Source organism: Puma concolor, chromosome D2 (genome assembly GCF_028749965.1).
Source record: "Puma concolor isolate L17-30 chromosome D2, mPumCon1.1.hap2, whole genome shotgun sequence".
Taxonomy (NCBI): Eukaryota; Metazoa; Chordata; class Mammalia; order Carnivora; family Felidae; genus Puma; species Puma concolor.
Window position 1 is genome coordinate 6474949 of NC_141677.1, and position 20448 is coordinate 6495396.

At 42.9% G+C, this 20448-nt stretch overlaps 1 protein-coding gene across 3 annotated transcripts in view; it reads right to left on the reverse strand.

Annotated features, from left to right (window-relative positions):
* ASAH2 (N-acylsphingosine amidohydrolase 2) overlaps window positions 1-20448 on the reverse strand; it is a 100962-nt gene that overhangs the window by 5119 nt on the left and 75395 nt on the right. The window contains exons 12-20 of one of the 3 annotated variants that reach the window (XM_025914983.2): window positions 19271-19375; window positions 19051-19132; window positions 16870-16985; window positions 15729-15823; window positions 14515-14554; window positions 13391-13486; window positions 9944-10039; window positions 7777-7923; window positions 2772-2831 (exon numbers count right to left, since the gene is read on the reverse strand). In XM_025914983.2, the coding sequence (XP_025770768.2) occupies window positions 2772-2831; window positions 7777-7923; window positions 9944-10039; window positions 13391-13486; window positions 14515-14554; window positions 15729-15823; window positions 16870-16985; window positions 19051-19132; window positions 19271-19375 (837 nt within the window). The remainder of the gene's footprint in view (window positions 1-2771; window positions 2832-7776; window positions 7924-9943; window positions 10040-13390; window positions 13487-14514; window positions 14555-15728; window positions 15824-16869; window positions 16986-19050; window positions 19133-19270; window positions 19376-20448) is intronic. The other 2 variants (XM_086679499.1, XM_086679500.1) reach the window with 2 other exon arrangements.

Below are 20448 nucleotides of genomic sequence, written 5' to 3' on the forward strand. Positions count from 1 at the left end.
AAGCACATCACGAGCAGGTTTCATTCCCCCATTGGAAAATTGCTATAATAATTCATTTCAGACCAACAATTCAGCTTCAAATACAGTGCAGATTTGATATAACAAATTAAAAGATACAGAGGCCATAATCTCTAATTTTCCTCAAAAATCTTTAGATTGTGGCCCTTAAGGGCAGGACCTGTGTCTAATTCATTTTTATCTGTTACAGTCCTTTACACCTGTCATTTGTAGATGTTCAAATAACACTCTGGTGAATGGATCACTTATTTACAACTGGGCCATGGGATTATCTAAAGTATTACTCAGCTGATGGGTTATATTCAATGAAGAAGTTTTCACTATGATGGTCACTTGTAAAGAGAATGGCTTCTGGCCATTTAGGGCAGAGTGACATCGGGGAGGCTGTTGATGGAGTAGGAGATAGGGTGATCCCCGGCGCACAGGTCTAGAGTGGGGACCAGAGAATGAGGGTAGGCCACTGACTATGAGAACTATGTGACTACCATTTCCCACCTCCCAACACACAACTCCTGACACACAACTCCTCCTGACACACAACTGCTTCATATAAGTTACTGGATCTTTCTCTAGGCCTCAGTTTCTTCATCTGTAACATGGGGATAATAAAATGTAACCCAATGCACAGAAGTAAGGATTGAATTAGACCGAGGTGACAATGTACACAGAGCACTTTACGTAGCGCCTGTAAAGAATAAGCAGAGGTGAGGAGGTCCTGATTACCAACAAAAGAGGGGAGTGGAAACTGTTGTGTGCTGAGTCCCAGGGCCTTCTTAGAAATTAATTCTAGGGGAGCCTGGGTGGCTCAGTCAGTTAAGCATTCGACTTTGGCTCAGGTCATGATCTCACGGTCTGTGGGTTCGAGCCCCATGTCAGACTCTGTGCTGACAGCTCAGAGCCTGGAGCCTGCTTCAGATTCTGTGTCTCCCTCTCTCTCTGTCCCTCCCCTGCTTGTGCTCTGTCCCTCTCTCTCAAAAATAAATAAACATTACAAAAAAAAATTTTTTAAGGAATTAATTATTTTCTCATTACAGTGCTCTAAGCATTTTGTTCTCCTGCTTCTCCATGGCAATAGTGATGATTAGTCTTTCTCCGCCCTAAGGATATCAAATGACAATTAATCCTGCAGTTTTGCTATCACACTTTGAGATCTCCCGAAAACAATGCTATAAACATGCAAATATTATGACAGAGTTTGCCTAGAGAAATTATTGCAAACAGGTGCGTGTTGACTTTCCAAGCAGTAGAACATTTTTCCCTAATGGCATATTTGCCAATGTCCTCTGGCCACAATCATTATCACAGCAATAATGAGATTTCAGTGAACGGAAATGGAAGGCAGATTGGGAGAAAAGGCGTTTGGGGTTGTAAGTAACAATGGTCCCTGGGAAGAATGGCTCATGGACGGAATAAATGTACCCTCGACCACAATAAAAAAAAGCCTGACCTTGAAATCATTTTTGTATACTTACTCCTTTTCTTCTACAGCTTTCTTTGTTGTTTGAATTTTTACAACTAGAACATATCTAGCTATTGCTTGGGTAGTTATGAGAACATTCTAAAGGAGTTACAGAGGAGCAAAATGAATTCATTTTATTAATAGCCATATTACATATGTGCACTTTGTCATGTGTCTTCTATGTGGATATAAAAACAGTAAAGTATGAACTGATATGTAACAAACTATGAACAATTATTACCTCTAAAAACGTTTATGGAAAGACAGGTACTTTCGAACTCTATTTTTTTTTAATGTTTTTATGTTATTTTTGAGACAGAGACAGAACACGAGCAGGGGTGGGACAGAGAGGGACAGACACACAAAATTCAAAGCAGGCTCCAGGCGGTCAGCACAGAGCCCGATGTTGGGCTCGAACCCACAAACCATGAGAACACGACCTGAGCCGAAGTCGGACGCTTAACTCAATGAGCCACCCAGGCGCCCCTCCTATTCTGCTTTAAAAACCTTCTATATTGCCTATTTTTACATTGAACATGTATTTCTTGTGTCATTTTTTGAGGTAAAGAAATAAATATCCAATTAGCGCCAGTAGTAAAGAGTAGGGAAATGGCAAATGCAAGATAAAGGGCTCCAAGCCAGGAGGGCACCCCCTCCACGACAGTACAGGTAGGACCAGAGGCCAGGATCCTGGAAGAGAGGGGCCAAAACAGGGGCAGGAAGGAACCAAAGATACACTTCATCCTTGGCACTTTGATTATTTTCCCAAATTTAGTAGGGTTTCTAAATTGGAATACATAAATGGGATTGTACTCAAATTTATATCTTCTCAAGAGATAGTGCAGTTCTTTCTGTATTGTGCAACATGTGAGCCCAAGCAGAGCCAGTTAAATGTTTCCATGTGCTTTTTTTCCCAGACTTAATTCTACATTACTGTTCCTACTGAAAAATTTCCCACACTTAAAAAAATAAGATGAGGGGCACCTGGGTGGCTCAGTCAGTTAAGCATCAGACTTCGGCTCCGGTCACGGTCTCATGGTTTGTGGGTTTGAGCCCTGCATGGGGCTCTGTGCTGACAGCTCAGAAGCCTCTGTGTCTCCCTCTCTCTCTGCCTGTTTCTCTCTCTCTCTTTCTCTCTATTCCTCTCTCAAAAATAAATACACATTTAAAAAATTTTTTTAAATAAGATGAAAATCAAGTAGGAATATTTTGTCATTATGTTGTTAACCTCTAGAAGGATTTTCAAAGACTGAAAAGTGGGTTGAAATCTATAAAAAGAATCATTGATGCTTACCTGGTTTTCTGCTGAATTCTTTGGGTTAGCGCCTACAAATATCACTTCGGCAACTTCTCCCTGAAAATAAAAACTCATTTTATGAGTTTTAATAAAAGCATTCTTTGCTGGGCTCAGATTTAGGCCACGATTTATGAAATGTTCTAGGATGCTGGGCACCTGTACAGATTTTATTCTATTTAACCAAGTGAGTTATCTTCTCAGAATATCAGAGAACATGCCCTTGCAAGAGTGGACACAGGAATTTGGGGCCAGTAAATTGCTCTACAATTTTTCGCCAGTGAATCTGCCTTTAGTATATTCAGATGTAGATGAAAACAGAGAGCTATGGTTCATGTCAGCGACAGCGCATTAAAGCGGCTTCTTCAGCCTTTGCTATTTTCTCACACTTCCCTCCAACACACATATAGGAAATGGACTGACTTCCATAAGAGCGATCAAAACTTCCCACGAGTGGCTTGTGCTTACACTGGCATGAACGAGATACGAGGCAGAATGACAGGGTGTGTGTCTCCCCCTCCCCCCCCCCCGCCCCATCCCCCGCACTGGAAACAACTAGAAGAGCTGGACAGGTGTGTATTATACAATGGTTGCAGGGCAAGGAAAACAAGCAATGGAAAGAGTGATCCTAGAGTGATGGACAACAGACACAGTGAGCCCTGCCATTTCCCCAACTTAACGCCTTGAGAGCGTGCCATTCACAGCACAAAGAGGCAGAGCTCAGGCAAAGTAAGGCAGCCTTGTGGAGTCCGCGAAGGCCAGGAAGTCTTGTGTTGACGAGGTAGAGTGACAGAGAGAAGAGGGCACCGGACAGAGGAGAGCCACAGAGAGAGAGAGAGAACTCTGGAGAGGTGCGGGAAGTTCCTCTCAACTCTGTAAGACAACCACCTGAAGCCAAGAGAAGACTGTGTCCGCAGAGACTGAAATTTACTCCCTGAAGCATCCAAGCACAAACTCTGATCAATATTGGGCTGAACACTAAGTGAGGTAACTACGGGGGCAACACCTTGAGAGCCACACTTAAGAGAGACAGAGCTCACTAATTTAGTCAAGTTTTCGATGAGCGAACAAACAAACAAAAACAACAAGGCCGGGAGTGGAGAGGTGAGGCCAGAATCCAGAATTGCTACAATATAGCAAAACACATCCAGGATTCAACGACAAAAAATGATGAGATGTGTGTATATGAAAATATGGCTCATATTAAGAGGAAAAAGAGCAATCAAAACTGACTTTCTGTGCCCCCAGACATTGTCGTTAAACCAGACACAAACTTCAAAGCAGCTGTTATAAGGATGTTCTGTGAACTAATAGAAATTATGTGTAAAGAACTGAAGAAATTCTTATGATGATAATGACTTACAGAACCTCAGTGAAGAAAAGTAATTTTATTTATTTTATTTTTTTTAATTAAAAAAGTGTTTACTTGTTTATTTTGAGAGAGAGAGAATGGGGGGGAGGGGCAGAGAGAGAGAGAGAGAGAGAATCCCAAGTAGGCTCCACGCTATCAGCACAGAGCCCTATGTGGGGTTTAAACTCACGAACCATGCGATCACGACCTGAGCTGAAATCAAGAGTCAGATGCTCAACCAACTGAGCCACCCAGGCACCCTAGGAGAAGTAACTTTAAAGATGGATTAAGCATCCAATCAGATGTTTTGGAACCAAAAATCACAACTGATGTGAGAAATTCCCCAGTAAGGGCTTAATAGCAAATATGAGATGACAGAAGAGAGGATAAGTGAACTAGCATTTATCAATTACAAATTATTTTATCAGAAGAATGGACAGAGAAAAGTGAAGAAAAATTGATAAAGCCTCAAAAAAAACCAAAAACACATGGGACCTCAGGTATACTGACATTCACAAAACAGAAGACACCGAATTAGAGGAAAGAGAGAAACAAACAAAACTCTTTTTGAAGAAATAATGGATGAAATCTTCCCAAACTTGATAAACGTTACCTTGAGGAGCCAAGGAACTCAACACATCCCAAGTAGGATAATCCCAAAGTGTTTCATACTTAGATACGTTGTAGCACACGGGTGGCAGTCAGAGACAAAAAAAGAAAAGAAAATCTTGAAAGCAGTTAAGGGAAATATAATGCATTACGTACAGGCACACCCCAGGATTAGCAATTGACTTCTCATTAGAGAGCAAAGAACAGGGCAACTGTGTGACACATTCAAAGTGATGAAAGAAAAACATTTGGCAACCAAGAACACAGCGAAATGTTCTTCAGAGATAAAGGGAAAATACAGCCCTTCCAGATCAATGAAGCCTGAGAGATTATGTTGTTACAGACCTGCCCTTCAAGAAATACCAGTGGAAGTTCTTCATGCTGAAAGGAAATGAAGCTAGATGGTAACAATAACTCAAATTCCTCAGAAACAGTAAGCAGCACCCGAAGGGTAAATATGTGGGCTCAATTCAAAATATTCTAGGGGCGCCTGGCGGGGGGCTCAGTCAGTTAAGCCTCCCTTCCTGCCCCCATTTCCTGGCACATTTCCAGCCTTAGAATCCCCGAAGGATGGGTCTGATTGCACCTTAGAGACATGGCCTTTGGTGTGGGTTTCCTGATAGCCTCAAGGTGAGGGCTGGTGCCAGGTAATCAACCAGGTGATTAGACGGTTGAAAGGATCAAGTCCTACGCCCTGATCTCCAGGGACTGGAAAGGGGCTGGGAGTTGGGTTCATCATCAACAGCTGATGATTTAATCAGCATAAAAGTCCCTCAAGTCTAGGGTTCACCAGAGCTTCTAGGTTGGCGAATGCTTGGAGAAGCTGGTAGGGGGCCCTTCCTGGAGAGCTCATGGAAGCTTCACATTCCCTCCCCTACCCCTTGCCCTCTCTGCGTCTCTGCCCTCAGGCTGTTCCTGAGTCGTATCTGTGTATAACCTAGCAAGTAAACTGTTTTCCTGAGTTCTCTAAGCCTGTTCTAGCAAGTTACTTAACCCGAGATGGGGCTCATGGGGATCTCCAGTTCATAGCCAATGGGTCAGAAGCAGATGCGACAACTTAGATTGGCCGTTGGTATCTGAAGCGTGAGGGGCTGGGGGGTGTGGTCTGTGGGACTGAGCCCTCAACCTGTGGAGTATGTGCCAACCCCCAGCAGACAGTGTCAGAAGTGAATTCAATTGTAGGACACCAACGGGGTGTCTGCAGAGGACTAAAGAATTGCTTGGTGTGGGGAGAACCTCTATACACCTGCTGTCACAACTACCGAGTATAGAGTGTGGAGAGGAGAGACTTCTTGAGTCTCGAAAACGGCTAGAAAAATAATTAAAAATATCTATCATTTTTAAAAATCAACAGAGGAATTAAAAAAAAAAAAAAGGTACACTCAAACATAAGAAGAGCTTCCAACCTTAAAAAACGAGAAGAGCAAAATAAAATCAAAGCCATCAGAAGGAAGAATACGGAACACCAGAGCAAAAATCTGTGAAATAGAAACAGAAAAAAAAAAAAAAAGAAGATAAAATCAATGAAGCTAAAAGCTAGCGAGCGCTTTGAAGACAGAAATTATCAAAATCAGGAAGAAAGAAAGGACATTGTTGTTGGCCCTACAGAAACTAAAAGGATTGTGAGAACCTATTATGAACTTTATCTCAACAAAGTAGACAACTCACATGAAACGGGCAAATTCCTAGGAAGATCCAAACTTTTAGGAAGATACAGATTCCTCAAGACAAATTAAATGCTGAGAAGATACATAATTGACTCAAGAAAAAATAGAAAATCTGGTTAGGCTTATAAGGAGTAAGGAAACTGAATTAGTAAATAAAAATTTTGCCATAAAGAGAAGCCAAGGTCCGTGTGGCTCTGCTGAAAAATCTGATAGAATATTTAAAGAAGAAATAATACCAATATGTTCTATGCACTTTCAGAAAATGCAGGAGGAAACCCTTGCTAACTCATTCTTTGAGACTAGTGTTTCCCTAACACAAAAGGCAACTAAGACAACATGTGAAAAGACAGCAAAAGTCCTCATGGACGTGAGTATAAAACTTCAGCAAAATATTAACTAACCAAATGCAACAGCATATAGAAAGGATTATACACCATTACTAAAGGGTATTTATTTAATATCTGAAAATCAACAAATGCGATACACTATATGAATAGAATAAGAGACAAAATCCCTCGTGGTCACTTCAGAAGACATAGAAAATCATTTGAAACAAATCCAACCTCTATTCTTAGAGGAAAGAAAGAAAGAAAGAAAGAAAGAAAGAAAGAAAGAAAGAAAGAAAGAAAGAAAGAAAGAAAAAAGAGAAAAAAATTGGCCTACAAGGGAACTTTCTCAACTTGATAAAAGGCATCTACAGAAATCATAAAGAAAACATCATACTTAATGACTACTCTTCCTCCTAAAATTAGAAACAAGACAATGATGCCCAGTCTTACAACTTCTATTCAACATCGTATTGGAGATTCCAGCCAGTGCAATAAGGAAAAATAATTAAAGGCATCCAGAAAAGAAATCCAAAAAAGAATAAGGAAGCCTGTTTTTATTCACAGATGACATGATACATATGTAGAAATATGTAAGGAATCCACATCCCCCGCCCAAAATCTACTGGAACAGATAAATGATTTAGCAAAGTTGCAGGACACAAGATCAATGTAAAATAGTGGCATAGTCCTGCTTCACTTCTACAAGCTCTTTCTGTCCTTGACTTTAGAGACTTTTCTTAGCTCCAACAAATGGTTCCATGACCATCCATTAATAAAATGAATTTTCTTCATCCATTTAAGAAAATGGAAAAGAAAAAATTAAGAAAAGAATAATTTGGATTTTAGAAATTTGATTTTACATGATGACCACCTGAAAAATAAATATTTCCCCATTCTGATGTTTGCAGAGGCCCTGCAGAGTTAAGAACAATTTTCAAAATCATTGCTAACAGCTGGTCTGCATCATGATTAGAGGCAATTGGTGACATTAGACAATATCTTTCCCCCATCCCCAGACGCAGGCTTCTGGATCTCCCGGTGAGCCTTACCACTCTGTATGTAGGTTTCGCGGGCTGCAGAACATCCCCAAAATTTCTGCCTAGTGGTGCTCTATCCACAATATTGGGAATTAATGAGGCTATCAGTTGTTTGAAATATGGAGGCTCTGGACCTCTGCTCAGGTTGGCTACCGTGTCCTAGAACAGAGAGCATTTGCTTAAGGAGCACACAATGTAGAGTCAAAGCCCCTTTCCCCAGGCTCCCACCTCCCAGAAATGCCTTCATTAAAGGAAATGCCCACACACACATCCTCGCTCTGAGAGCTAACAGCTTTAACAAGATGTGGGGGAACTTGCTAAGACGTGAGTCTAGACATCCAGAATGTAAACTTTGGTCGCCAGAGGAAAATTTGGGTCATAGGCAATACTTTCACCCCGCCCCCCTGCCCAAGGCAGTATAGTTCAGCTATCTGAGTGTAAGCACTACTCAGGGTTAGATCCTGGGACCGCCATTCCTTAATCGTGTGACTTTGGATAGGGCCGGACACACGATAAGCTCTTTTACTTTTAAAAAGTGTTGTACCTCTCTTATCCAGAGTCAGTACCAAGTTTTCTTTTTTTCCCTAGACCCTTCTCTGTGCTAATTAAAAAATACAATCAACACTCTTTTAAGTTAAAAGTTAAGATCAGCATATATCGTGACTGGTTTAACCTATGTTTTCCACATTTGTCACCTTTAATAGTGCCATCGCAACGCTGATCTCAAATTTTAAGTAGTCCTTCATAATGTACTCTAATCCTCACTTTATATATTTAATCTTTTTCAATGGCCATAATATCGATTGGCATTCCCATTTTGCAAGTGGGAAAATCAGCTTGGAGATACTCAGTATTCTTTTTAAAGATCGCAGAGCTAATCTTAGATACAGATGCATAACATCGACTGTGACACAAATGTCTACAAAATGAACCACACTTTCTTCCTAAGTATCACTATAAAACTTGAAGATTCTATTTCTATGGGAGGAACAGTAGACGTATAGTTGTAAATGAAAGTTACAACTCTGAAAACAGAGGCCATCTCTCAGGGTGGGTTATGGGTTCCTACTTTGCTGTATCATCTGAATATTCTATAACTAGTTACAGCCTTTATGATGAAAATCAAAGCAGTTCTACTTTGAAAAAAAAGTACCAGAGCTGAAGCTGAAGGAGTGTTATGATAATACAATAACGGGGTAATTAAAATAGACCCTACGTAAATACCTCCTACTGAAACTGGGATTGCCAATATCCAACTTTTGGACCCACAGAAACAGGTGTTTCATTGTTTCAACTTGATATGACCAAGCTCTTCCTTTGAAAAGGCTTTATAGTCTGTGCTATGCCCCAATTCTTTCTCAGCCTTTACTGGGGCTTATGGGGTATTATATAAAGATCTGTTTATTATTTTATGCCCTTTATCCTGCTTGTTGAGTAATCTTCTGACACCAGAGTCAGTTTCATTAATAACTGCATCCCAGAAGAAGATGTCCATAAGTGGAGTTCTTTCAAGGAAACTTGTTTAGATGCACTTACTCTAGGTAGATGCGTGCGAATGCACATTCCAAGGCACCTGCTGTACTTCATTGCATCTAAGCCTCTATTGATTATAGCAACTATTGTTTTTGAACCACCAAGAAAGTAAAAACATGCTACTAATTTTAACCATAAGATTCCTCTGATTGGAAGGCGCACCCCGATTTCAGAGATGCTACAATACAGAAAGTGGGCATCTCAGAAGGAATGACCCACTCAACTCATGATGTCATTGGCAGGATCATCACCGGGATTCGAGAACACTGGTTCAACTCCCAGCTACAGTTAGAGTAAGCCCGGTGAGCTATCATCTCCAAACCAATTTGCTTATCTGAAAAGTGGGGGGTGGGGGGGGGAATGATACCGCCATATTCACATGACGATCATGAGCATACCATGAGATAATACATATGAGCAAAGCTGTCACCACCAAAATGTATTAACTGAATCTGAATTCACTATCGGTTTCATTTCTTAGAGGTACCTCATAACTACAAACTCTTTAAATATGAAGGTTTTGAAAAAACTGAACATTTGCGGCTAAGGTTTTCTTTGGCTTTCCTCCGCATCTCCCCACCCCTGAGACACACACACACACACACACACACACACACACACGCACACACGTATGAGTTTTGGTTACCGTAGCAATGGCCTTAGCAAGGGCTCTGAAGAGCTGGATGTAAGCAGACAGGGTATGTGGTCCATAAATTGTAGAAGCTGCCTCGTATCGCTGAGCCTGCAGGAGAGGCAGGGCTGAATCGTACACCGTTCTACATGCCTTGACCCATTTACAGAGGTCCCACGTCTTTGGTGAAGGGTGATACTGGACATCTCACATAATTCAAACTGGCCCCATTCAAGATTTAATCATGACAATGGAGGGTGGACATTTCCATATCCCGGCTAAAGTAAATGGCTCCCACCAACTACTTGTTAAAGGCAGTGGCTTCTCTCGGCTTCCGGTATTTGGACGACCAGCCCATCTACTCTGAAAGAGAGGAACGGCTCCTGAGCCTAAGTCTATGTTAAGTACTTGTAATATAAATGTTTGCCCTCGAGGAGCACAGCAGGAGAAAAAAAACAATGAGGGAGAATGAGAATCTCAGGAACTCCTGGAGAAAATGGATAGTGAGGATACTGACCTGAGAAGGACATTTAACCATCAGGGAGCTACAAACTAGAACCAGATACATCTCCTCTCCTTTAGCTGAGCTGCAAGCCTTCAGTTTTTCCACAGGAACCTCAGACTTATCAAATCTTAAGTGGATCCCATCACTCCAAATGCACCCCCTCTCCCTGCGACATTCTTCAGCTCAGTGAATGCCACCCCCCCCCCAACATCTTAGAGACTCCTCTCTCTCCCTCATCCTATATCCTGTAAATCCCCAAGCTCCCGTTACCTGGCGTCTCTTGAACTCTTTCATTTTCCTCTGGGTCTCCTGATTTTACTGTGGCCAAACCCTTGGCTCTCACCCGGATCATAACCACTGCTTCCCAATCAGTTCTCTGCCTCCACACTTAATCTTCTAATTGATCTTGCTATACCTTCCATCCTAGTGACCTTTCTGGATCACAAATTTGATCAGAACACTCCTCCCTTGCAATTAACTCTACTTCGGTTTTCTAAAGCCTTCTTTCTGGGGCACAGCATAAAAGATGCTGCATCAACCCATGCCTCTCCATCAGCTAGTCCCTGTCTCACTATCCTCCACGAACTATGGCCCCACAAATGTACCAACTCAGTGCCCCCCGGACCTTTGCATGCATAGCTTCCCCAATACCGGCTCCCTCCCTAAATTTTATTTCCCTAACTAGTCCTTACTCATTCTCAAGAACTCACACAGATGTTACATCTTCCAGAAAATCTGCCAGTCTCCATTCCTCAAATGCCCAATATAGACTAATGCACTCTCTGTTTTCATATCACCCTGTTGGATCCCTCTCACAGAAATGTGATTACCTGCTGTTCTCTGTCTTTCGCTAGACCATAAATCCTAGTAATCGTGAGGGGAGGGGCAGATTGTTACTTATTGTTATGCTCAGATAGTGGCTAGTACAGTATCTGTCACAACACATATCTGTGGAATGAACTAGTGAATAAATTAATTAATATTAGTCCTTGTAGGAGCGTGTCCCTAAGAGAAGCCAGTAGGGGTTCCTAACCCTATTGGTGCCTTTGGACTCCTTTGGCAGTCTGTTGAGACCTATGGACCCCTCTCAGAGTAAATGTTTTCTAAATGCATACAATAAAAAACATGGCTGACAAAGAAAACCAATGAGACTGAAATACATGAATCCAACATTCATAGACCATTTTTGTGATAGCATAATGTTTGTTCTTCTTCATTGAATAACGAGTAATGTTTGTGTTTCCTGACTAATAAGGTCTAATAACTACTGTGATTTTATTTTATTTTTAATTTTTTTTAATGTTTGTTTTTATTTTTTGAGAGAGACAGAGACAGAGCGTGACTGGGGGAGGGGCAGAGAGAGAAGGAGACACAGAATCCGAAGCAGGCTCCAGGCTCCGAGCTGTCGGCACAGAGCCCGACGCGGGGCTTGAACTCACAAGCTGTGAGATCATGACCTGAGCCGAAGTCGGAGGCTCAACTGACTGAGCCACCCAGGTGCCCCTCCCCATCTTTCTTGAACTCTCTGCTGCTCTCCTTGTTATCTATCTCAAATCATGCTTTCCTCATCTCTTGGTATACTTGTTCCTGTCTGTTTCTGGGCCTTTCTCTCCCTGGGGTTACCCACCCCACCCCGCTCTCCCTTCCTTCCTCTTCAAAAATGATACATTGATATAGCTTCTGTGTCTCCTCCAGTGAACTTCTTTTTCTTATTTCTCACATATTCTTCTCTCCCTTCCGACTCATAATGCAGAAATGGAATTTTTACATTCGTTACTGTTTATAGATCTATTATTCTGAATTGTCAAGGCTGTTAGACAAAACATTTAAATTCCTCTCTTTTTTTTTTTTTTTTTTTTGAGACAGAGACAGAACACGAGCAGGGGAGGGGCAGAGAGAGAGGGAGACACAGAATCGGAAGCTGGCTCCAGGCTCCGAGCCGTCAGCACAGAGCCCGACGCGGGGCTCGGACCCACGAGCTGTGAGATCATGACCTGAGCCGAAGTCGGAGGCTCAACCGAAGGAGCCACCCAGGAGCCCCCAAACTACTGTGATTTTAAAATAGCAACGAGGGGCGCCTGGGTGGCGCAGTCGGTTAAGCGTCCGACTTCAGCCAGGTCACGATCTCGCGGTCCGTGAGTTCGAGCCCCGCGTCAGGCTCTGGGCTGGTGGCTCAGAGCCTGGAGCCTGTTTCCGATTCTGTGTCTCCCTCTCTCTCTGCCCCTCCCCCGTTCACGCTCTCTGTCCCAAAAATAAAAATAAAAAACGTTGAAAAAAAAAAATTTTAAAATAGCAACGAGAGTGAAATGTTTCCAAATCTGCAATAACTCTAGGTGATATAAAACGTGTCTGTGGTCCCCATCGGTGACGAAGTCAGAGGTACTGCTAGTGTTATCGTTGTTTGAAACGTACACTCACAATGGAAGGAAATTCTAAGTGAAAGGTTACAGAGAAATGCAAAACTGGATAAACGGAAATTATTCCCATCCAGTGTACCGCAGTTAGGAATCCTTAGTCAACAGGATCTCCTAGAAGACAGGGACTTTCAGGAGAGTCAACAGAGCTCACTGTTGGCATCACTGGACGTTTGTCAAGGGGTAGACTGTATGCCTCCACGTGGACTCCTGAGACATGGCCAGCACCCACACTCATTACCAAAGCCCCCGACAAAACAACTCATTTCAGAAAAAGTGGAGGTCAGTGAGGCCAGAATTCGGACTTGAACTTGGAAAGGGCAAACTCCCAGATACAAATCTGACTTGAACTTGGAAAGGGCAAACTCCCAGATACAAATCCTCCCCAACACGACCTCTGGCTTATCATTCTCTCGTCTGTCCCAAAACAAAATCACCACTCAAAAACCCCTTTGAGGAAGTCTAGACAGGAAACCTGGATTTGCCACCACAGTCTTGATGAGGGTAGAGTTCACTGAAGCGACGAGAACTTTGCTACTTTACCTGGTATTCTTCAAAGGTGGTAATGTAATGTGTATACACGTTGCACAGGCCTGAAATGACGGCGGTCATGTTCTGCATCCCATAGGTTGCAAATTCCTGGTGGGGGAAAGGTAGAGCCCGATAAAATTGCTCTTCGCTGTACTGTATCCTATCGGCCCAGTTATACTTAACATGCAATCGTAGATGTGACTCTCGTGTAAGGTGACTCTCTTAACCTCGTTCCTAATGATCAAAACTGTTTGGCTGTGTGCAAGTACCCACGAGGCCTTGGGGAAAAGTTAGAGCCATAACTGCACTACCTGTGGGCAAGTCAGCGGCTCTAAGAACATCTCACTGGTTGGTTGAATTTGCAGATATAGAATCTTCTTATTACTAAAATACAGACACTAAGCCCGTTTCCTTAAAAAGCATAATAGAAGGATACTAGCTGACCGGAGTGGTTATTTCCGGCTCTAAGTATGATTATGTCATTTTAGAAACATCTACACTACCTTCCTGAATAGGAAGAAAATCATAAATGCAGATAAAATACAGAATTCCTAACATGGATTAGATTTTATTTAGACAGAACTTCAAGATATTAAGGTACGTAGGGTTATGTACTATTTGATCTGTAAAACCGTTATCAATTTTTAAATTATTAATAGATAAATACAGCAATAAAATATTTAAACCAGATTATAGCTTCCTTCTCATTTTTAAGCTTATTTTTATACCACTAATATTTCATATTCACCTCCACGCATTACTTCCTTTTTTATTTTTTTTTAAATTGTTTATGTTTTATTTATTTTTTGAGAGCAAGAGAGACAAAGCCTGAGTGGGGGAGGAGCACAGAGAGAGGGAGACACAGAATGGGAAGCAGGATCCAGGCTCTGAACTGTCAGCAGAGAGCCTGACACGGGGCTTGAACTCACAGACCACAAGATCATGACCTGAGCCAAAGTCGGATGCTTAACCGACTGAGCCACACAGGCACCCCTCTACGCATTACTTTCAAGTGTGTGAAACTCTAGGCATCTTAGCAATGATTAATTTAAAAGGTATCAGATCGCAGGATTAGGGAATTCTTTTCTCTTCCCCAAATATAAAGGTATACATTTTTTATTTCATTTTTAACTCACTGCTTGAACGGCCTCCCGAAGTCTTCGTCCAGACATGGTCCTGAGTCAAGAAAACAGAGTTATCTGAGTGGTTCCCGACTCCAAAAGCATGCAAAGACCACAGAAAAACTTGCGGCGAAAGACAGGCGGGATCCTGGCTCTTAACACAACACGGTAAGGCGCGTGCAAGCTCTGTGATGAGGCAGAGCTAAACTTGAGCCCCTTTCCCCCTGGCTGTCCCGTCTTCAGAACAAATCCTCAACTGAAAACAGACGACTTGGAGGAGGGAAAGGCCCTCCGTGAATATCACTGGCAAAGACGATGATCATTTTCCATTCGTTGACCCCAAAAAAATGTACTGTCTGCGTTCGATGTTAGCAAGAACTGAGGCAAGTTGAGAGTGTATGTGCTCCTGCCTACAAAGAATTTACCGTTTCCTTCTTTCATTGAATCCTTAACAAAACACAGCATCTGCCACATAAAAGGCCCCCTTCTAAATTTTTTTTTAACATTTATTTATTTTTGAGACAGAGAGAGGCAGAGCATGAACGGGGGAGGGGCAGAGAGAGAGAGGGAGACACAGAATCAGAAGCAGGCTCCAGGCTCCGAGCCGTCAGCCCAGAGCCCGACGCAGGGCTCGAACTCACTGACCGCGAGATCGTGACCTGAGTCGAAGTCGGACGCTTAACCGACTGAGTCACCCAGGCGCCCCAAGAGGCCCCCTTCTAAGGGCTAAGGATTCAAGGGTATGAAGCTCACTTTCCAGGGTAGGTGGCGGGGGGGGGGGGGGGGGGGGAGATGGTCAACAAGCAAATAAAAGAAATGGGATGGCCACAGTGGCTACAGGGACCAGAAAACAGAGTAAGGATGAAAAGGCGATTGCGGCAGTCCTTGTAATGATGAGGCCGCTGCTGATGCTGTGGGGACTTGGTGGTGGTGGTAAGGACAGTGTGAGCTGGGGTCAGCAGGACTGGCATCTCTGTTAGAGATCTGAACAAAGAGCTGAAGGAAGAGAAGAGTTGGTCGTGGGGATAAAAGGAGGGTCAGGGTTTCAGAATTTGCTGCAAGATCCCAAGTGGGGAAAACTGAAAAAAGAGTATGATACAGTGAGATACAAAGGAGCCAGCGCAGAATTATCTCCCCCCCACCCCCCACCCTCCGAGAAGAAGTGATTGCAACAGAAACACATACCCAATAATTACATTTTTAACTACAAAGTAACAAAGAAAACTTACGTAAATTCCCCAGGGATGGCAATTATGGCCAAGGACCCAACGGTGATCATCTGAACATCAACGATGTCTGGGTGCCATGGGTGCGGTTTTGTCAGCTAAAAAACCCCAAATGTGAAAACTGTGTGAAAGGATATTGCTCTCTATATGGACAAGCGACAGATGATGCTCAGAGAATTCCCTTTATTAAAGGATTTTAAATGTTTCCAGCTGTTTTCGGTGCTTTCTCCTCCTACCATAGATTTTCTTTCTAATTAATGAGGTAGTATTCAATATTCTATCTGGTCATAACATATGGATCTCAATGCCAATGCCCCATTGACCTGAACTCGCTTTCTCATCCGTGAAGTTTTTGGTGGACCTGGCATGGTACAATCGCAATGTGCAATAGATAAGCCAGAGAGGAGTGTGCAAGGTGAATAAGTAATTCTACCACCATGGGAACGGCTTAGCTTAATGACTTCCCTTTTGAGTCCAGTTACCAAGTCTTGCCTTGCCTTCCAAGTTTTCTCCAAGACAATCTATCCTTTTCCATAGTCAGATTAGTGTGGAAGCTTTTCCTCTATCCCTTCCTTTCCTCTCTTTCTTCTTCCTGAAGAATTCTAATTGAATATTAGGGGAAGAAAAAAACTCTAAAATTTTTTCCACATCAACAACTTACATTATGAACACCAACGTCAAGTTTTGACGATCAGAATGTGAAAATCCATGGTCCAAAGCAGTATTAAAAGAATATTGCTTTAGTTAAGCATGTTGCCTGAATTGTGAGAAAATGGAGGTATGGACATGTCCTTTTTTATGGGACCTGAGATGTTTTCCTCTGCAGAGAATTGTGTCTGAACTCCTTTCCTGGAGTCAACATCAATGAATCCTGAATAAGGTAGATGTTGATCTAATTTTCCTTTTCCACTGTTTTAATCGTTTCAGTTATTTATCACAAAATCTAAGTCACAATATTCAATAATCATGCCTCTTATTCCTTAGAGTGTGATTCTGAAGACACATTTTTAATATTAAAAATTTGATGTGGTGAAATCTGAATAAGAACTCCCATGTCAGTAACGATCTATCATTTGTCTCTGACAATTCGTAAGTTTTAAAATAACAATATGCTAAGTTTACCATCATAGTCAAAATTCATTACCTCTCCAGTGTGAAGAAGGATTGGCTTTGGTTTATGACACCTTTTGATTTCTTCAGATGGCTTGCCCAGGAGTTGATCCCGAAGAGTGTCCCAGAATGGATCCCCTACTGTTGTCCCTGTTAGGAATATTATCACTAATTTGATTCTAATGCTCTGAAAAAAATGTCATCACTTTGACAAATGCACAGCAGTGACTTTATTACAAAGATGTTATGAAGGTTGTTGTCCAAGAGTGCCAAACAGATTGAATAAGAGAAGAGGCAAAATTTCCTGTGCTTCCTAAAATAGGAGTCATTATTTAATTAGATCCTTGGTGTGGCCAATAGGATAAAAGAATGTATTTTGTTCAAGGTCCTTAAGGTTTTGTTTCCACTGCTCTTCCTCATTCATGTTTCAAATAAAAACAAAATGATATAATTAACTGTAGATTTACAAACTAAATCACATTCTTCCCATTGTAGAAACTAAAAACGTCAACCTCCAACTTGAAGCCCTGATTGTTTGGCTTGTGATCCAAAGAAAGAGCCTCTCTTAACTCCCCACCTAAATATCCACACATGTGTGTGCCCGCGCACGCGCGCATGCGCGCACACACACACACACACACACACACACAGAGTAAAAAAAAAAAATCACACATGAAAGCAACAATCTGGGGAAAAGTTACATTAACTCTGAAACCTATGAACTTAGAATCTATATGTCATTAGGAAAATATAACACTTATAAACATATATGGACCTATTAACAGAGCACCAAAACACATGAGCCAAAACTGACAGAAACGGAGGGAGAAAGAGACAATCAATAATAATAGCTGGAGCTTTAATAACCCCACTTTCAGTAATATGGCTCATTTGGTTAAGCATCCAACCTCAGCTCAAGTCATGATCTCATGCTTCCTGGGTTCCAGCCCCGCATTGGGCTCCGTGCTGACAGCTCAGAGCCTGGAGCCTGCTTTGGGTTCTGTGTCTCCCTCTCTCTCTGCCCCTCCCCTACTCTCTCTCTCTCTCTCTCTCTCTCAAACTAATAAATAAACATTTAAAAAAAAAGAATCCCAGTTTCAGTAATAGATGGGACAACGAGTCAGAAGACCAACAATAGAAAAGGTGAACAGCACTAGAAGCCAAGTGGACCTAACAGGTACCCTCAGATACCTCCGTCCACGCAGCAAGAACATAACAGACACTCTGTGCAAGTGCATACAGGCACTGTCCAGGATAGACTATAGGCTGGCCATGAAACAAACTCCAGCAAACGTCAAAAGGTATAAGTAATACAAAGTATGTTTTACAACCGCAATGTAATGAAATTAGGAATAAATTACAGAAGAAAATTTGGGAAACTCACAAATATGTGGAAATGAAGCAACATGATCATAAATTGACAACGGTCAAGGAAGAAATCAAAAGAAAATACGAAAGCACTTTCCACGCGCACCTCCGTGTTTATAGCAGCACTATCACCAATAGGCAAAGTACGGAAAGAGCCCAAATGTCCATCGATGGATGAAACGATAAAGAAATTGTGTTGTATATATACAATGGAGTATTACTCGGCATCAAAAAGAATGAAATCTTGCCATTTGCAACTACGTGGATGGAACTGGAGGGTATTAGGCTAAGTGAAATTAGTCAGAGAAAGACAAGCATCATATGACTTCACTCCTATGAGGACTTTAAGAGACAAAACAGAGGAACACAAGGGAAGGGCAACAAAAATAATACAAAAACAGGGAGGGGGACAAAACAGAAGAGACTCATAAACATGGAGAACAAACAGAGGGTTACTGGAAGGGACGTGGGAGGGGGGATGGGCTAAATGAGTAAGGGGCACTAAGGAATCTCCTCCTGAAATCATTGTTGCACTAGATGCTAACTAATTTGGATGTAAATTTAAAAAATAAAATTAAAAAAATAAATTTAAAAAAAAGCAACATCCATCCATACTCTGAAATGCAAAGAAAAGCTGACTCCCGTTCTATCTGAATCCGTGGAAGCTGCGTTCCAGGAGACCCATCCCTGGGAAATCTGGCTGTCACGTGCACACCTGGAAAGCACGCCCGCCCCTGTGTTTAAAGGCGACAGTAACAAATGACAAACGTATTGGCTGTAGCGAAGCCCTTCAGAGCCCTGACGCTTCAGAGCCCGGAACCACAGAGGTCACGACATGCCCCCTCACCCTGCGTGAAGTTGAGGCTCCCGAACCCGTCGATTGTGCCGGCTGCGAAACTGTAGCCCAGGGCAGGTTTACAGGTTTGGGCCTAAAGGGAAGATTTTTAAACGGACACAAAGATGAGAGGTCAACAGAACAAGAAACAGAAGTCAAACTTCCTTAAGTACCGAGATCAGCCCGGAGCTCTCCCCTCGTGGCACGATCAGTGTGGCTCAGGGACACTTACTGTGTGGGTGGAGTTGAGCCAGACGGTGACGTCGGACATATTCACCCACTGATGGGCCGCGGCCAGTGGTCCCGTCAGCTCCTGGGAGGCCGAGGCATACAGTTCCTAGAAAACCCACACAGGCTCGCTGTTGAAAGCAGAAGAGCTAAAATGAACAGTACGGATATTACCCCGTAAGCACCAATTTGGAAAAGCATCTCTCAGCCAAGGTTTGCTGGCTGCTTAGAAATGGCCACTACCCACGTGGGTCCCTCTGCCACCTCCAGTCGCTTCCCAGACTCGTGGCGGCCCTGAGACCACTGGCCTGTGTCTACTCCCCACAAACACGCAAGTCTAGGGATACGGCCTGTGGCACCAAAAGGCCTCCATCTCTCTTGAAAGACGGTCAAGAAAATGTAAGATTAGGAGTAGGTGGGCCCATCACTGGCCTGGCCAGGAGGAGAGCTCGACCTCAGGGATTCTCTGAGTGAGTTCCCTGCCACCAAAGGACAGCTGGAAAGACTTCACGACCCACGTCGTCTGCCCCACCCACCATCCACGCTTTGATGTTCTGTTCTGTTTTGTTTCCCTTCAGGGTGAATTGACGCTTTTTTTTAACCTTGCAGGGAAATGGGAGACATCGCATTCGGAAACTGATCTGCACCAGACACGGTAGGCCGGTCCCGCCTCAGCACATGCCCCCTTTGTTTGACACCTAACTGTCCCCACTCTGCCCCCATCCTCGCTCCTACGGCCACGTGGGGGCTCTCGGGTGAGTCGTGGGTAACACCAGCTGCTGCCCGCCTTTCTGACGAAAAGCAAAGGTGTGCCTTGCTGAGAAGAGATTCCAGCCTGCGAGACGAACCCCTATGACTCGCGGGCCCAGGACAATAACACTGAAGTGTGTCACAGGTGCCTCCCTAAATAGAATCTGTTCATTTAGAACAATCCTCTGATGATGCCACAGTAATAAAGCAGGAAGTGCAGCAACTAGGCTGGCTGCTGTCTAATGGCTTTAAAGGTACTTTAGCTCTTCCTTACTTGCTCCTGAAACATTTTAGAGCCCTTGGAGCAAAATATTTACTTAAACACGCACGTGCGTGTGCACACGCACACGCAGCAAAGGTAGGAATGAGCCAGGCAAAGGAAGAGATTTAACTATGGGGGATACCACAGCCTGAAGTCATCCTTTGTCTTTT